Source organism: Protopterus annectens, chromosome 7.part0 (assembly GCF_019279795.1).
Source record: "Protopterus annectens isolate FY-2018-M chromosome 7.part0, PAN1.0, whole genome shotgun sequence".
NCBI classification, from domain to species: Eukaryota; Metazoa; Chordata; order Ceratodontiformes; family Protopteridae; genus Protopterus; species Protopterus annectens.
In genome coordinates, this window is record NC_056739.1 from 335,744,805 (window position 1) to 335,764,870 (window position 20,066).

The window sequence follows — 20,066 nt, forward strand, 5'->3', positions numbered from 1 at the left end:
GTGGGGAAAAAGGAAGCAGCTTTACTTACGGCCATCAGAATAATAACACTATTTGCTAATGTGAATATGACCTGATTGGTTAGATTTGAAATGATCCATTATCATAAAAAAAAAAAAAAAAAAAGATGATTACTCGCGCATATGACTGAAGGTTGCTGTGTTTGAGCCATCCTGATATGAAAGGCCCAACTACATTCTGAATAAGCATATAAACTAAGAAGGAATATCGGTTGGCTGACAAAGAGGCTAAGATAGCAGTCGAAGTGTCAAAAAAACACATCAGAAAAAACTCCACCAGCTTCTAGAAAGTGATATAACAGATGCACAAATAAGCTCTATCAGGGTGCATGGTGACGACAGAAAGATAAAGTCGATAGTTGTCAGACACCTGTCATAAGGGATGCTATTAACAATTTTCTCATCAGGCCAGAGGACATCAAAGGAAGACTGACGTACTTGACTTAGTTTTTGAATGAAGAAACCCCATAGAAGCTATACTACTCCATGCATAGTCTATGATGGAAGAGGAAGATGATCCCACCCCAGAAGTATGAACAGCACTAAGGAAAGTTAAGTCAGGGAAGGTGAAAGGCTCAAATGAAGTCATGGCAGACATGATCATGATGTTGGATGCATTAGGGAAGAAATGCCTCCTGTGGGTACTCATCGCAGCATAGAGAGTAAGGTGTATCTTACATGACTGGAGTGTAAGCATTCTAGTGCCAGTGTATAAAAACAAAGGAGACATTCACAACTGCGGCCAATATAAAGCATCAAACTCATGTCACATTACAAGAAAGTTCTAGAGAGAGTGACTGATACGTGAATATGCAGAGCAGTAGAAGTTAAGATGGGAGATGAGCAGTTTGGATTTATATCAGTATGCAATATGACTGACCAGATGTTCGTTGTGGGGCAGATAGTGATGAAGTTAGAGTTGAGGGAAGAGTCTAACTGGGCATTCCTAGACTTGGAGAAAGCATACAACAATGTCCCAAGAAAGGTGATTTCTGCAGTCCTGCATTGGTACGAAATCCCAGAAACACTGGTAGAATTAATGTAGCCTATGTACAAGGACCCTAATGGCACAAGTACAATAAAAAATATTAGACTCACAGAGATACTCCCACTGAGAGTGGGTGTGCATCAGGGGTCATCTGTAAGCTCACTCCTGTTCATACTGATAATGGACTACATTAGCTAAGAAGTCGGAGGGGAAAGATCAAAAAAGGTGCTGTATACAGATGATGTGACAATATAAGCAGACTCAGAACAAGAACATCAGCAAATGACATGAGAGTGGAATGTAAAACTAAAGACATATGGTATGAAATGGAGTACAAACAATACAAGGGGTGTCATGACAGCAAATGGGGGAAACCAGAAGAAGCTGAAAACTGAGAAAGAAGCAAAAACAGTGAAACAGGTGAACTACAAGTATCTGGGAGATGTGTGTGGAGAAGCTGTAGTCTGAATGAAGAGGTTACAGCTGGGATCAACTGAGTCAAAGTGTTAGGGATAGTGTTTAATACAAGAATGCCAAAGAAAGTAAATTGTGAGGTACATAAAATGGTGATGGGACCAATAATACTGTATGGTACAGAAACCTAGACAGTGAAGGTAAAGCAGCTGAAGCTTGAGGTGATGGGAATGAAGTGCCTGAGAAGGGTAGTGGGATGCACATTTTGGGACAGAAGAAGAAATGAGGACTTCAGAACAGAATCAAAAGTAGCCCCAGTCAGACAGAATGTTAAGGAGAACAGATTTATGGTGCTTTGGTTACATATAAAGAAAGCTGAAGATGATTTTATAAAAAAAGGTTTGTGAAGGACAGGAAGAAGGCAAGAGAAAACACGGCTGTCCAGTTGGATTACATGAAAGAAGGTCTGTGACAATCGGGAATGAATATTGAACAAGATAGTAGAATGGCTCTGAAATGAAAGAGGTGAAGACAGTCGACATGACACCCTGATCCCATGTAGAAAATGGGGAGAGGTGGGCTAACGATGGCAATGGAGATGGTACTGGTGAAGCTGATAACAGTTTCTGACTTCCCTTCATGATGGCAATGGAGATGGTACTGGTGAAGCTGATAACAGTTTCTGACTTCCCTTCATGATGGCAATGGAGATGGTACTGGTGAAGCTGATAACAGTTTCTGACTTCCCTTCATGATGGCAATGGAGATGGTACTGGTGAAGCTGATAACAGTTTCTGACTTCCCTTCATGATGGCAATGGAGATGGTACTGGTGAAGCTGATAACAGTTTCTGACTTCCCTTCTTCCTTTGTGTGATGGAGGCTTTCTCTAGTGCCACCACCCACTTTGTTAAATCTTCAGACAACTGCACACACGACTACAACCTTCGTTGTAAGCCAAACACACTGTGAAATCAACCTAAGAGCTACTTTTCTGTTCTCTACCGCAGTCTACAAACTTCTGTTTATTTGCTTCTTTCCTCCCTTTTTCCTTCTGTTAAACCTAAATTCATCATTCTAGTCCCCCTCCAATACCAGCTCCAGTGCTCTTACATAAATACATCCCTACTTTACTCTTTCCTCCACTGAAAGGTCACTTTACAAATTTTCTGCCTCTGCGCAGAGCTCCTTAGTGAAGTCAGAGACAGACCCAAGTTAAATATTTTAGACTACCTTTAACTTACTTAATTTTTCTCAAGGTAAATGCTTCCAAGCACCTCTTAAGTACAACTTCCATCACCACTCCTCTGTATTTCTTCAGGTAATTTACAAATTTCACATCATAACACATACACATTTCTATTCTTGTACTTGTTTACATCTTAATTCCACTGTTTTGCCTCAAATATGCATACATTCAGTATAAAGAAGCTCATAAATATTTTGTAAATGTTTATGTCTATGGTCTGTGAAGTGTGTTCCATGATATTTATTATAAGAAAGTAGACCTCTGGCATGTATGCTAAAAAATTCTTATCAATTTTATGAACCCCCAAAATATTTTGTAAATAAAGTTTATTTTTATTTTCTGTGAAAAAAATGGAAAATGTGTCATATACGAAATTATGAATTGGAAATAGATATACTAACTTTTGTTTTATTAAAGAAGGCATAATTTTCAATCTGTTAGAACAAGAAATCTAGACAAAGCCATAAATAATGGGGGTGGGGTGGGGTGACAAAGGTCCAAAAATAGGGACACTTTTTAAATATTGCTCTTAAAACTTAGAATATTGATAGAATAACAGGCTTTGCATTAGCATGAATTTTCTGAAGGGTATGAAATCCAAAACTCAAACATATGTCATTATTTTCTGACTTCAGTCTTTAATGATTTGCCAGTGATTTGCCAGAAAACCCCAATTTTATGAAAAATGGACCCAAAATATGAGGCAAAAATCTGGACATTCTGTGAAAATCTGTACATTTGAGAGGTATGAAAGCAGGCATTAACTAATGTATATTGTACTTGTCTTTGCACTACCTCTAGCCTAAGTTAGGGATGAAAAAGGTCAACCAAGCAGAACAGTTTGATTAAGAAAGTAAAATAAAATAAATTGTATTCAGTGATAACACAGCAGTCTGCTGTCTCTTGGGTGCTGTGCCCAACCACACCGGTTGATATAAAAATAAAAAAAAAGGAGAAAGGGCTCCTTCTCTCACAAGTCTGAGCAAAGACAAGGACAGATGTCTCTATGTTGTTGTGTCCTTATGCACCAGTTTAGAACAATGTGCCAAATAAGTGCATTATCCTGGTTCTACTGCTGGAACTGTGTGTGACCTACAGCATTATGGCCCTTCCCATAAGTAGTGGACAATATGCTAATAGCTGTATCTACCCTTTTCCAGAGCAGATACTAACAGAGACCTCAGACCTTAGCTCACTATGAAACTCAAAGCATTGTGGTGTGAATTGATATCCTACATTCATCAGTAAGCCAGTGTCACCTACCATAATTACTTCTACTCCAGCCTGTCACCTACCATAATTACTTCTACTCCAGCCTGTCACCTACCATAATTACTTCTACTCCAGCCTGTCTGCAGCATTCTGTGTGAAAGCAGATTGCACCTTTCCCTTTAAACCCTCGATGTGGTCCCTAACCCTCCCATTGTATTAGTCACATGACTTCTCTGTAAGGAGTCTTCAACTGCCAGAGAGATTTAGGTAGTAAGATCAAGTCTGAAACCAGCTCCAAGTCCTAGATGTATGAAACAAACAGTAAACAGGACATGAATGTGCATTTATACTGTGTTTTCCTTTCTGTTCATACTAGGGAGTTTTCACCCAGTTCTTTGCATCCAGTTAAAGACATGGAAGGAATTAACCCAACTTGCTCCTGTTTTCTCCTTGGGTAGAAAGTGCAAGAGAAACTATTCCTTAGCTTCTATGCAGCCAAGCGGACTCCTTTTATTTCATAGAGTATTTAGCATGGATTTACACAACATACATCAAAACACAGCAGTCAACCAACTCCTTATCTAAAATTTTTGTTTATAAGCTTGCATATCTCACAAGTATTTACTTCACCCATCTGAGAAAGTGTAACTATTTACTTTTCAGGGACTTAAATCTCAGGTTGGCCCATACTGCTCAACCTCTTAGAGCAAGAAATCTAGAGAAAGCCATAAATAAAAGTGTGATGAAGGCCCAGAATAGGGACAATTTTTAAATATCGCTCTTGCAATCTTAGAAAGTTGATAGAATAACGAGTTTTGCATTAGCATGAATGTTCTGAAGGGTATGAAGTCTAAAACTCAAATGTCTGTCATAGGTTCATAGGTAGGTACTAGGCTAACTGCAAGAGAGCATTTATAATCCTAGCCAGAGTGAGTCAGCTTTCGCCGCCCCATTGATTAATTAACTGAGCCTCTGTCAAGAAGAGCCAATGAAGTGATCCCAGGGGTGTATTTTTTGTTACCCATCCACTCGTCAAGGTTTCTCTTGAAGAGTGCTAGTGAGGGGCTCCGCCTAATGTAGTTAGGAATTTTGTTCCAAAGTGTGGGGAGTCTCTGTGACAGGAATCTAGCCCTCCAGCATGTTCTATTTATTGTTGTGGTGAGGTTTAGCTCACTAGAGCGAGTGGCTCGCAGTGACTTGGATTTCTTTAGGTGGAGCATGACCATCAATTTTGAGTTGGCATGGCTTTGTGAGTCAGGCAGAGATCACCTCTGAGTAAGCAATATGCGACTGAGTACAGCTGGAGTTTTTCCATTCGGGCTGCATAGGACATATGTTTGAGGGCAGTAATCCTCTTGGTGAGGTACTTTTGTGATCTTTCCAGCTGTTGGGAAGTGTCTTGTGAGGTACATCCCAAATGGGGCATTGTACTCTATGACGGGTCTGATGAGTGACGAGTAGGGGGGCACTATAACCTCTTTATTTCTAGATGCGAACCCTTTAGTAATTAGATGGGCTACATAGAAGGATTTCCTAACTACTTCGGCAATATGATTTCAAAGGAGAGATTACTATCTACCTGGGTCCCCAGATCTCTTATTACCTCTTGTGTATTAAGGGGGCTGCCACCTATGTGGTAATTCATGGGTGTTTTGTTTTTCCCAAACGGGATGACTATGCATTTTTTGGCATTTAGCTTGAGACCATGACTTTGACACCAGGTGTCCATCTCAGTGAGGCCCTTTTGGAGAATGTTAGTGTCAGCCGGAGAGTCAATTATGGCTCCCAGTTTGCAGTCATTGACAAACTTGGTTAGCCATAGTCCTCCTGTGTTTGCCTGTACTTCTGAGAAGTATATGCCGAACAGTAGGGGTCCCAGAACTGAGCCTTGTGGGACACCACTTGTGACTGGTTTAGAATCAGACCTGGAGCCCGCTATTCTTACCGTGTGAGTTCTCTCTGTAAGCCAGTTGGCAACCCATCTCATGACGTAGGCGTTTATGTTCAGGCTGGTGAGTTTTTCTATAATTCCCAAGTGGGGAAAGGTGTCAAAAGCCTTGGTGAGGTCAAAATAGGCTGTGTGAACTACCTTCCCCTCATCTATGGCCTTGATGACTGTCTCAAAGAAGTCAACCAGGTTTAGTAGGCATGATCTGCCCTTAACAAAGCTGAACTGGGTCAGGTCAAGTGTTTGGAGATTCCCTCTTTGTTAATGAGTTCCATGATGATGCGCTCCATAGCCTTGCAGACCAGGCTAGTCAGGCTTATGGGGCGATAGTTACCAGGGTCAGTTGTGGCCCCTCCTTTGTGGAGCGGAATAACCGTTGCTGTGTGCCATTCTATGGGCACGTAACCTGTGGAGAGGCTGAGGTTGAACAGTGTGTTTAGGTGGGGGGGTTAGTTTGTTCTTGTAGTTCGTGCAAGACGCAGCCTGGGACACCATCTGGCCCCATTAACACTGTGCTTTTGGTTTCTGAAAGGGCTGTTTTCACCTGAGCATCTGTGATTTCCAGGACACTACACTTTTCCGATATTGTTGTGGGCCCTTTTGGGAGTGAGAGGGGGGTGAAGTTTGCACTGAATCTATCTGTCAGGATGTTGGCAATATCAGTGGGTTCAGTATATTTTGTACTATTTTGCACTAGCTCAGAGCATATCTGTGAGTTGCTACTTAGGTTCTTGACATAGCTAAAGAAGGCTTTGTGGTTATCTTTCGAATTTTTGGCTATTTTTCTTTTGAAGTTAGCCTTGGAGGATTTTATGAGGGATCTTAGTTTCTTACTGATACTGATCTGGGATGCCTTTCCTTCTTGGGATATGTTTTTTTCTGAACTAGTTTTCTCCTTCTATTGTATAGCCTGTTTATGGCAGGTGTCCACCAGACTGGTTTCCTTCTCCTAGGGGAGTGACTCTTGGTTTTGCTAGGGATGGCACAATCCATGCATCCTTGTAGGTGCTCATAGAGTGCATTTGTAAAGGGCCCTGCATCTTGGACACTATTATCCTTTAGCGTGGGGGCTGTGAAACTTGCCACCTCTGTCTTAAGTAAGGTGAAGTTTGCTATAGAAACGTTTTTCACTGTGGTTTCCTTGGTTGGAGGTGGTGTGGTGTGGACATCCAGAGTGATTAGTTTATGGTCTGATGTAACCAGTAATCGGTTGACCTCCGGTGTGGAACACTTGTCGCCCATGTTGGTGATGACCAGGTCCAATATGCTTCCACCTCTGCTAGGGGAGTTTACCAGCTGATCCAGGGCATTTGAGTTGATAAATTCCAGGAAGCGCTGGACCTGAGAGTTTGTACTCGAGTAGTTTTCCCAGTTAACGGTACAGTAATTGAAATCGCCCAATATCGGATTGCAATGTCATTATTTTCTTTACTTCAGTCTTTATTATTTTCTTACTTCAGTCTTTAATGATTTGCCATAAATTTGCCAGAAAACTACAATTTTATGAAAAACGGACCAAAAATATGAGGTAAAAATCTGTACATTCTGCAAAAAATATGTACAGTTGAGAGGTATGGGCTGGCAGCATTAGAAACTAGTCCCCTATTGTAATGCTGTGTATGTTCTTTAAATCCTATCTGTATGAATCATGGTGTTTCACAGTCCTGCATTATATTTATGCAGGCAGCTAGGGATGGATAGGAAATAAAAAGAAGTTATGAACTCACTATAATGTTCCATCTGTGTTGTCCATTTTCATTCTTCCTCAGCCAATGTGTTTGGATCAAACTTGGCCACTTTCTAAACATTCTAAGATCCAAATCACAAGATCCTCCCTTACCCATAATGCCTCTGACCACTACAACACCCCAGATCCAGTTTGCTGCTATTACATACATTATATACATATATTACAATAATGCTATGACAGGAAAGTGATAGATGAAAGATCAGGAGCTCAATCAGGAACTATGGTTCCTAACAACACTTCCATTAGGTCTCTCCCAAGGACAAGGAAAGGGGGAAGGGGGGTTTGAGGAAGAATGAAAATGGACAACACAGATGGAACATTATGGTGATTACAGAACTTCTTTACCTGATGTTGTCATTTTCATTCATTCCTCAACCAATGGGACAGAGCCCCCAGCTACAGTAATGGTGAGTGGCCCTCAAGGAAGGATGTTCAGGAGTACTGCGGAACCAAAGGCAGTTCTATTCCTGGAAATGATATCTAATTTGTAATGTGCAATAAAGGTATGAGTATTTGACCAAGAGGCAGCTACCCAAATATCATCACTAGAGGCTCTAGACCAGAAAGCTGATGAAGCAGGCAATGACCTGGTTGAATGTGCCTTCAATTGTCTCGATAGTGCAATACCTTTCAAAGAGTAGACATAAGAAATGCAATCTGTTATCCATTTGGCCAGAGTAGACTTAGAGACTGGCCTTCCCAGTCTTAATTTAAAAAAGGAAATAAATAGTTGATGAGATATTTTAAATGCTTTTGTTCTGTACAGGTAAAAATACATTTGTCTGTGTACATTGAGAAGATGAAGGGTATATTCTCCTACATTTTCAAATTTAGGAAATAAAAGTGGTAAATTGATGACCTGGTTGATATTATTTTCAGAGGAAACTTTTTATAAAAAAGATTTGTGCATAAGGTAACTCTATCTTTCTGAAAAATCAAATACGATGGTTTGGAATATAGTACTTGTAGTTCTGATACTCATCCTGCAGAGGCTATAGCTACCAAAAACACAGTTTTCCAAGACATTTGAGAACCACTTTGGTTGATGGCTCAAAAGGAGAACATACTAAGGCTTTTAAAACCATTGTGAGATCCAAGGTGGAGTGAAGTCCTTCACTGGAGGTCTAAGTAAGAAGATACCCCTAAGATATGCTTTACATGATTTAGATGATACTAAAGAGGAAGCATTAACCTCTATATGGTAGTTGGAGATGGCTGCCAGTTGAACATTAACAGTAGAGAAACTTGCTCTATCCTGGAAAATTGAGGCAAGGAACTCCAGTACTGCTAGGACTGAAGCAGTGAAGGGATCTAATTGTTTCTAATGAGACCAAATAGTGAAACTTTTTCATTTACTCTTGTAGATTTTTCTAGTAGAAGCTTTATGGAAAGATATCAACATTTTTCGACCTTGAGAGGAAAGCCTGGAATGTCTATCCATCGCCAGAAGTGGAGAAACCATGTGGTCAGTTTGAGGAGATCTGGGTGAATTTGTCCTGATGGGTGAGACAGGAGGTCTGGACTGGGATCTACTGTCCAAGGAAGATGTACTAGGTGAGACCACAGGAAGGGGAATCACACCTGTCAGGGCCAAAAGGAGATAATGAGGATCACAATACTCTTCAACTGTTGTGCTTTCTGAAGAAATTTGGGGATGATGGACAGGGGAGGATAAGTGTAAAGGAGACCAGAGGGCCAAACATGGACTACAGCATTTCTTGGTGAATGTCCCTGAGAAGGGGTCAGAGCAAATAACCTGCTGCATTTGTTGTTGAAGGGGGATGCAACTAGGTTGTAGCAAGGTTGATGCCACTTGTGGAAGATCATGTCTGCCACTGATTGTTTGAGAGACCACTCATGAGGCATGAGGATGGTCCTGCTGAGTCTGTCTGCTAGAATGTTGGACTTCCCCAGTATGTACATTGCTACTAGGAAACTGTTGGGAGAGATTGCCCATTGCCAAACCCTCACTGCTTCTCAACAAAGGGGGTAAGATCTGGTTCCCCACTGTTTGTTGATTAACCAGACTACTGACATGTTGTCTGTTTGTATTGCAATAGTCCCTAGAGGGAGAAAGCTCTGAAGGGCCTGCAATTCTAGAAGAACAACTCTCAACTCTAGGACACTGATATGCACACTGGTCTCTTGTATTGACCGCCTTTGACTGTCCATCCCAAGGAATGAGCCCCTACCCCAACTAGGAGGCATCTGTGGTCAAGGGGCCTTGGGGGGAGGAAGTATAAATGGACCCCCTTGCTTGATTTCTTCAGAGTGGACCCACCAAAGAAGAGAATTTCTACACACTTGAGACAATTTTATGGGATGTCTCAAGGGATAGCGATGAAAGGACCATTGCACCGCTAGAGTCCATTGAAGAATTCTCATGTGTAACAGAATTGTGGGAATCAAAGTTACAGTGGCAGTCATTGAACCTAATGTTTTGAGGAGAAATCTTGCTAGGGGTGTTGGAATAGCAAGGACCTATGTGACGTGCTGTTCTCAATGTAAGAATTCTGTTCCGAGGGAAGAAAGCTAGAAAATTGACTGTGTCCAAATGGGCCCCTATGAAATCTATCATTTCAACTGGTTGTAGATGAGATTTTTGCATGTTGATGGTGATTCCCAGTGGAGTTGCTGGATGAAGCAGGTAATCTCTGACTTGTATTAATTAGTAGATGCCTGGCTGGTGTGGTCAGGAACAGTCTCGGGTGAGCTGCTATCACTGCCATACATTTGGAGAACACCCTGCGGGCTGTGGTGAGACCAAAGGGCAGAACTCTGAACTGGCAATTACCGACTCCCAGCTGGAAGCGGAGATATCTTCATGAACATCTGTTAATTTTGATATGATAGGATGCATCTTGATGGTCAACTGAGCACATCCAGTCTTCCTTCTGAACAAGAGGTAGAATGGACTGGACTGAGACCATCCAGGTTTTGGAATTTTTTATGAATTGTTTCAAGTAGGTTAGGTCCAGAATTGGCCTCAGATCCCCTGTCTTTTTTTGGCACTAAAAAGAACCTTAAGCAAATTCCAGATCCTGTCTGATCTGGTGGGACCCCCTGGATGACTCTTTTGTCTAGCAACTCTGCAATTTCTTAAGCTGCTAGCTCCCTCTGATTGGGTGGAACATTGGGAAGAACTTTCTTTGGTTTTACTGTAATTTGTAAAAAGGGAATGAAACATCCTCTGGATTGTATCCTCTGCATCCAAAAGTCATTTGTGATGGCTAGTCAGGCATCTTAGTGCAAGGATAAGCACCCCCCAACTGCCTCCAGAGACAGACAATCAGGAAACTTTTCAAGAGCACTGGAAGGACCTGTCCGAGAAAGAATCTTGAGATTCTTGATTCTGCGGACCCCCTCTGCCACGCAGGTAGCATCTACCATTATAACTGTTTCTCCCTCTGCCTCTGGGGGAAAATTCTTTGTATGAAAGGACCTTCAGCCTTCTTGAACCACATTTTGTTACCACCAGGCTGGCTCCTAAAAAAGGGTCTCTGTGGGGTAGAAAAGTGAATACCAACAGCAGACAAGGTTTTTCCATCCTGTTCACTCTGGGAGAGAGTCTCTTTCACTGTTGGGCCAAACAATAATGATCCATCAAAGGAAGCATTGTTGAATGATGACTTGAAAGGTTCTGTGAAGTCACATAACTGCATCCAGGAATGTCTCCTTATGGCTATGTTTGAACCGGCAACCCTTGAGGTACCCTCTATGGCATGTGAGATTAACCTCATGGATGCTTTCAAGATGGACTGAAGGGTGGCCATTTTCAAGAAGCAGGTTTTCCATTCCTTTGCAGACATGGGACCTGGGGCAGAATTAGAGTTTCTTAATTAAGTCCCTCTGTAATCTGGTGAAGACCGAGAGGTAATTCATTGCAATACAAAAGTCGCTGGTGCATAGACCGGCTTCCTAAATCTGTTCAAAGCCCTAGACTCCCTGTTAGGGAGATGGACAGTAGAGCTCTGTTCTGCTAGCTCCTTCTATGTGGCTGCTGCAACAACTATGGCATCTACGGGAGCTCCTTTCATCCAGTGCTGTCTATCTGTCAGGGCACTATGTATTTTATACAGTTGTTTTGGAATAGGTTCCATGGAGTCCAGTTCCTTCCATGGCCTGCTGGAAACAAGATCTATAAGCTCATCTACAAGGGAGGTAACCCAAGATATAGATGGGTCAGACCCGAAGGCTTTCAAAAACACTGATTCCTCCTGCGAAATGTTTTGGGTAGACCAACCAGCTTTCTGGTGAAGGATCTCTAGGATGTCTCCAAATGAGACATCTTCCAGTGGAGAGCTTGATGACCCTTCCCCCTCACTGAAGTCATTGTCTTCTGTAAGGGATTCCTGGGAGAATCCAGGTGCCTCATCTTGCATGTTCTCTTACGAGGAACCTCCTCAATGGGGATGCTCTGGGGAGGTATTGGAAGAGATAGGAGGCTCCATAGATGGAACTGTTTGGAAACTTTTCTGGGCTGGCTGTCCCTGAGGTGGAGGATGTGAAGGCTCAGACACAGGATCCAGAGAAGGAGCAGGATACGGATCTGAGGACAAGAGAGTTGATGCTATTCTTGGCTGGAAGAAACCCTCTCTACCACCTGGAAGACACAGGGACCCATAAAGACCAAGGAAAATCCCACCAGAGCTGAAACTCTCAGAGCAAACAACCCCAGAGTCTCACTGATCCATCGCTCTGAGGGGGAGTTGGAGCTGAGCTGTCAAGTGCCAAGGCTACGAGGGGAAATGATGGCTACAAAAACTTCAAAGTTGACATCAACCCCTTCAGACCCAATGCTGACACTTTGGCTCCAACAGCCATCATGTTCCAAGAGCATAGAGCCAAATGGGTCAGGGAGGTAGTCGCAATCGAAGTAGGAAGAACTGTCTGATCCGACTTGTCTACTCCTGGGGTCTTGGGATCTGTGGACTCTGAAATGGGTGGTCAGATCTGAGGAGGAGCAACAAGGGGAAGAAAAACAGGCTGGCAGCTCACAGATCTGGTAGGGGGTGGAGTTTGCAAACCCCCCATCAGGATCTATGTCTTAAGAAACTTCCTCATCATCCTATCCACCTCTGTTTCAAACAGACTATGAGAGGACCTAATGGAAGAGGATGTAGAAGGTAGCCTAGAGGGCTTTCTGGGACATTCCTGTAGAAAAAGTGACCTTAACCTCAAGGATACCAGTTCTGGGAAGAATCTGGGAAGACAGATCCAAGGTGATATAGAGGTACACTGTTTTGGATCCAAAGTTTTCAGATCCGACAATTTTGGAACCTTTTTGGGAGGTTTTGAAAGCAAAGTCTGTGAAGAGGTCTGGGCGGGAGAGCACTTGTGGTGCTCCCTTAGCTCCTTGGATTTTTTAGTGGAGGTTTGAGCCTCTGAAGAAGTACCTGTGGAGGAAGTTAAAGCAAGGAGGAGACCTTTTAAAAAAGGTTTATTCCTCCGATCGCTAATAGTCCTTTGATTGAAGGGCTCAAAAATAGCACACGGGGATTCCAGATGTGTTGGTCCTAAACAATAAATGCACTCCCTGTGGGCATCAGAATTAGGGATCTTATTCTCACAGGAAGTACATTTTTTGAATCTAGTTGGTTTATCAGCCATACTGGAACAAAGTTAGCACAAAACAAAAAGATATTTTTTTTTTTTTTAGTTAAAGAAAGAAAAGAAGGAAAAACTACCAACAATGGTAGTTAAGAAATATGCCTGAAGTATACGGGAGAAAGAGAAACTTGAGAATTCAGAAACTAATTACTAAAATGGTTTGGAAAATACAGGTAAGGGCGTATATACATTAAATAGAGTAGAAAGGGAGAAAATATTCTGATTTAAGAAGAATATAAGCACTCACAACCCCAAAGGAGCTCAAAAAGTCATATCCCGACTGTCTTGAAGAGCGGCAAATGAGATATGTGGTATTGTAGTGGTCAAGGGAATTATGGATAAGGGAGAAGCTCAAGATTCGGATCCTAGAATCTTTAGAAAGTGGCCGAGTCAGATCTGAACTCATTGGTTAAGGAATGAATGAATATGACAACATCAGATCTATAACTATTACTACATTGGTCCTTTCCCTTTCCAACATCAAAGGAAACAACTGTACCTGCAGAGCACTCATGCCAATGGACTAAGGACCAGTGAAAAGACAACTGAAGATAGACAATAAAATCAAATGCACAGATCTCTGTATATTACTGTATCTTTACATTTCTACTACCTTCCTTCCACTAGAGAAACTCCACCTCTACATGCAAGAATCCCACTCTCCATTCATAAGGCCATCACACAAGCCACTGTCATATTATCCTTTAGGATCAGGCCCAGATTGTTAGCTATAGTAACAGCTAATATCATGTTTATCATTCTGTATCCTGATACCAAAGGTTTCTACTTACTACGAACATTTTTCTGAGCAAGTTCTGTATCATTCAACTATTTTTTTAACTATATACCAGTTTACTTTTTTCTGCCTCACTCTGTTTTACTGCATGTTTTAATGACACATGCAATAAAATACAAGTTTTAAGGGCAGTCACTTTGTTGTATTGATAAAGGCATAATGAGGGGACATTCTCATTCCTGATTCAGATGACACTCTGATGGTCACCACTCTTTCAGTGAATTAATTCATTTTACTACCATGCATTGCAACCATATAACCACACCACTATTTTGCTAAACTAATGTCAGGAGCTCTACTCTTAGGGATTTCATTATTTTTAGTTGTCCTCTGTGTTAAAGGCACTTCAGAACTTACTGAAAAATAAGCAATGTGTATCTTGTGCTTCACCAAGTTTGTTTTCCTGGTTAGCCCCCAAAAGAAACCTGCTTCACTTTATGCCCTAATTGGGAAGCCATGCTGAGCTATGGCTTTTACAATTTTTGACAATGTTAAGGCCCCATCAACATCAGTGTGCCTGTCCTCTAAACTGCATGTGCATCTTTATAATAACTCCTGTGAATATAATTTCCATTTGCTGTGAAGCAGTGCGATACCTGTTTGCAATCTTCGTAAACAGAACAATCTAAAGCATATACCAAATACATTTTGGCTTTTTCAGCATTATTAATTGTTATAATGGGTTTGCATACATTGTAAATGTGAAATGGGGGAATGCAAACTCCTAGTTGTTAGTCTGCTGAATATGGACCACAAGCCATTGAAGCGATGCAGAGAATAACATACAGCCATCATCTTTCTCCTTAATAAAGCTAACAAAAGAACAGTGCAGCACAGCACACTGTTTAAAGCTTGTGATTATCTTTAACAGAGTTTTGGTATTGCATTAACTATGCCTGCTGCATAAAGCAGATAGTACCTTTTTGCTTCTCAGGGTCTGGGTATTGCGTGACATACTCTGGACCTGGATGACACCAAGTGTGTAGTATCAAACAAATTCCTTCAAAAACTGCAGGAAGCAGGAATTCAATGTCTATTGTCTGCCTGGTTCTTGGCATCAATATCAAAAGAAGCCTACTGTACAATGCAATAGTAAGTTAACATCAGCTACCAAGGCTTGGTATATGAAAAAGTACTTATGTCACATGAGCAATGATATCAAAGTTACCTTGCCAAGGGCTAGTTCACAGTAAAGCTAGACTCAAAAGTCAGAGCTGGGTATTCTGGCACTCTGGACAAATCCTAGACTGGCATTTCTCTCAGCCCAAAACTGAGCAGCAACACCAATAAAATCTCCACTGGACTATAATCTGTTACCTCTGTAACTGTAGCAATCAAGCTGACTGCTAAAGCTATTTAAGCAGCAGCAAACTCCACTTTGAGTTGTAACTGGAGCACAGAGCTCACTGCTACAGTTACTAAACACAATACACTACTAGTTGTCTGGGCTTGTGCAGTACTGACATTAACATAAAAAGATAAGACATCACTATGGCTTCAGTGAATCCCAGTACTACACTCTTACCCCACTGGCAACTGATGATCATGCCCCCCAGCAACCTGTACCCAGCGCATCTGTGCCCTATGCCCCACCCTAGTTATGGCCCTGGCTGTACTGTCTAATTAGGCAATACATTTGAGTCCAATGAAGAATGGAATGTATAGAGAAGGTGGAATCTGGTTTGCTGTCTTATTAAATGCCTATAGGCTATAATGCAGCCAATAGTTACTGTGCTAAAACGCTTAATTTTTCAAGGAAATCTGCATATTTACATGATGCTTTGATGAATGGAGGCCTGCAGATATTTTTGTACTGATGTTTCTATGTTGCTGTAGTCTCTCATGTTAGTTCCTTTATGTATATACTGCAAGATGTTTACTGCCTTTTTATCATCAGTCAACTGAAGAAAATCTAGTAATGTTCCTTCATTGAACTACTACTGAACACCAACACGGTAGAACCTGCATGGGTTTTAGAAATTAAGCCATGCTATCAAATAATGAGAAGAATATCCCGTTGTCTAGCAGCGGAAGGAGGTTTTGCATGCTTGCTTTATAAAGAGTGAATTACGTGACTTAGAACGTGAAAAAAATTACACTGGGGTGACCTTTCTTCCTCAATGACTCAGTGACTCAGCTTTGGGAATGCAAAAACCTGAAGCATGACACATAGAGAATACACTGTGCTGACTTATCCTTTCACTCTTTAAGGCAATGTAGCTATGACAGCAGAATAAGCAGAACTGCTTTATGTATTCTGAGGCCTTCACTCTGCTCTGGTACACAGATGCCTCTGCTGACAAGCAAAACACATCAGAATATATAACACAAAGCTTAATACACACTTATGTTACAGTCTGTCCTTCAGCAGTGCAAAATCCTGAATTAAATAAGTCACAGGGAAGCCTTTATTTTACACAATTTATTATAAGCAAACTACATTGGCAACGTACACCCAAAGATCTCCTGGAGATCTTCTAATGGCACCTACTTAAAGTCCTGTCTTTAAAAGTAATTTACAAAAATGTGTGATCAGCACATAGTCTGATCAGTTAGTTTGAGGGGAAAAAAGTGTGCCCTCTATACTGAATGATAAAAAAGAGAAACAAAGGCAACATTTTATGTTGGCTTTCTGCGGTTAATGTAACTCAGACCTGGATTTTTATGATGTACTGCTGCCAGAAGGTAACTCACCTCTCCATAACCGCAAACCACCACTTGTTTTCCACCAAACATCACATCTGTTGTCCTCTTCAGCCTACAAGATTGACAAAAAGGGAAACATTTATGTGTTTATAGGAGGTACATAATTAAAATACAGAAAAACTTATTTATTTGCAGAAATTGTTTTTGTAATCATCCAGCCTGCCTAACAACAAAACCAAAGAGGGACGTCTACTACATACAAATTAACACCATGGAAGCAAGTTTGAAAAATTCAATTAATCTCCAGCAGAAGCTTTAACAAAAACCTATGGAAACTACAGCTACTGTTCAAAGAACAAAGAAGCTTAAGTTTGTTATAAATTACAAGACTCTACATTTCTCTGAACAGTGCTCACAGAATAAACTGTAGCTACAGCATGTTGTTTCTACTACCATACACAGCAGCCGTGCACACAGTAATTAACTATGTACCAAGACAGTATCACATAGAAATGGAGAGACACAATACCAGAAACAAATGTAGTAACAGAGCACTGGACACAAATGTGCTGAAACAGTACCAGACACACATGTACAAGAGGAGTCAGGGATAACTATGCTTGTCAGATGGTGTTAAATCATGTGTACTCTTGTTATCAGATAACTCACAAAGTACACCAGACATTGAAGGCAATTTGCATGCTGATGGACAGGAGATTTGTATGTTATACATTGCCAACAGGAAGACATCACTGTAGTCTTTTATAAGAAGGAAGGAGCAAAAGCTGTATAACAATCCCAAAAAATGCACAGGGACTTAAAATGTGTTAGAAAATGCATTAAAAACCATGCCAGTAGAGCAGGACAAACAAAAACTGTGAAGTGTCACATGACTACAGGCAGGGATCACAATTAGATGCAATACAAAACAGCAAAATACATTTTCATGCATGGGGAAACTGGAAACCATATATTACAAAGCAGAATCCTTACATCAGAAATGATGATGTACCAATAAAAAGTTTTTCAAAAAAAAAGGAAAATGATGCTGTACTGCGTCACAGAGTGGAAGATGAAAGAAAGAAGAGAGAGATAATGGAATGACCTGTCAAAGGTGGTATGGAATAAGGCATATAAAAGCCTTCAGGAAGGACTGAGCTATAGCAAAGGGGTGGAATGAGAGAAACAGAGGAACAAGAGGAAGGGCTGCATACAAGCTAACCAGTATGCAAATGGACTCCATGGATACCTCCCAAATTCTGCTGTCATTTCCATATATAATACATACTTCACACAGCAGTGCACCCAACTTCTTAATCTTTTCTGCAAAGAAATAATGGATTCTAAACTGACACAATCTATTAATATGACGTTTAATATTCAATAATTACTGGTAAAATAAACCTATATTAACAGCCTTAGCCCACTGACAGCTGAGTTTCTCTTTTCAGTCATAATCTGAAAGCATAATGAAGATAACTGATTAATGAGGGCCAAAAAGGAAGCATGTGAAAGAAAATACGTTTCATATCCAAGTCTCTGCCTATGTAGCCTACCAGGTTAACCACCATGCAGTACATACCCAAAAGAGATGTGAAAAATATATGGATCTACTTCAGTAGGTCGAACATATTACAAGTTCGAACCACATAAAGCCGAAACCATCTGTTTGAACTTGTAATAGTTCTAACACTGAAGTAAAAAAAGAAAAAAACAAAATTAAACATCTGTCCCCCACACCCCCCTTACCTAAATATACCAACTCCGAGATCGCACTACATTGCGGAAAAGGGAAATCTTCCCGTTCCGCACTGTACGGACATCTCCATTCAGTCCGATCGAACATTTACAAGTTCGAACATATTGTCTTGGCCATATGAGGTTCGAACTTGTTATATGTTCGATCTACTGAAGGGGACCTATGTATATATATATATATATATATATATATATATATATATATATATATGTATAGAGAGAGAGAGAGATAGGTGCTGCAGCTGTCAGGTATGTGAGTTGTTACAACCTATCAAACTCACTCTTTGTTGATTTGTGCTACAGTCAGTCCTGCTTAGGTTGACTGAAGCACTGCTGCATATGCTGCCCTTTAGTCAAGGTTGTGTGGTGATGGAGTTAGTATACGTACATGTATAAGTACGATGCTGTGGAGACAAAGCCCTCATGTCAGGGAGGGTGGAGGGGCACAGTCCCGCAAATGCATTTGTTGGAGTTAGAAGTATGAAAGTCACTGGAAACCAGACATTAACATGCTGCTTCTAAAGTATGTTTTATTTGTTTGGCTTCAGGCAGCAGTATATGTATGTAGTACAGGGTAACAGATAAAGGGCTGACAGCTTACTTTTTTTTGTTTATTGTTTAAATATTAGGCTTAAGTGGATTGCATGTCAGGACACTTTACAAGTCTGTAGTACATACACTGTTAACATAGGAAGCATTTTTATGTAGTGCTAGCAAAATGAAAATTAAACTTATTAGGTTTAATTTTGTGATTGTATTTTTGTGTACTGCATGTGAACATGGTTTGTGACTAATGTATCAATGATTGTTCATGCAGATGAATGTAAATGCAATTATATATTACACATATACATACAAATATAAATATTATAGCTGTATACACACATGCATATACAATGTATGTGTGTGCACACATGAATATATATTTATGCTCCATATAAGTGGTCAAATACAGTTCATTAGTCATTAACTCACAGACCCTACTTCCCTGACATATGAACAGCAAGAATGCATCTGCTGAGTTCACCCTTGCAGGGTGCTTCTCCAATCCCGAAGCTATAAAACCATGAAATTAGCACATTTAAGTAAGCCGTATGCTAGATGTGAATCTGAACATGTGATGGGTTCAGTGGAGGTTTTTGATTTCCTGCAAAAAAATATTATTTTCCTGTGTGCTGTCAAATGATTTGGTAAGATGGCCTTTCTTACTTAAGATTAATTACTTTCCTGTGGAGGAGTTAGTCAATCCTTTATAGTGGTACAACACTTACACACACACACACACACACACACACACACACACACACACACACACACACACACACACACACACACACACACACACACTGCTCTCTCATATATACATATAAATAAATAAATATATATATATATATATATATATATATATATATATATATATATATATATATATGCCTTATCCACCTTGGAACTCAAAAACTATTTTTTTCTTTGTATCTTTATTTTCTGAGCTATTTTAAGGCAGTAAAATAACTATCGGTCCTTCTTATATTTCAGTATGCGTTTCCACAAAATGGCTGACATGGGGCCTAACAAATTAAGGTGATCTTGTTGTAGTATTTTTCTTTTTCTCCTTCCCAGAACCCATTTCAAGTCCCCTTTATACAAGTCATGCTAAACATAAGGATGTTATGTTGTC

General features: G+C 40.6%; 1 protein-coding gene across 4 annotated transcripts in view; it reads right to left on the reverse strand.

Annotated features, from left to right (window-relative positions):
* LOC122806453 (S-adenosylhomocysteine hydrolase-like protein 1) overlaps window positions 1-20,066 on the reverse strand; it is a 909,608-nt gene that overhangs the window by 198,732 nt on the left and 690,810 nt on the right. For all 4 annotated transcript variants that reach the window (XM_044076911.1, XM_044076910.1, XM_044076908.1 and 1 more), the window contains exon 9: window positions 16,679-16,742. In XM_044076911.1, coding sequence (XP_043932846.1) covers window positions 16,679-16,742 — 64 coding nt within the window. The remainder of the gene's footprint in view (window positions 1-16,678; window positions 16,743-20,066) is intronic.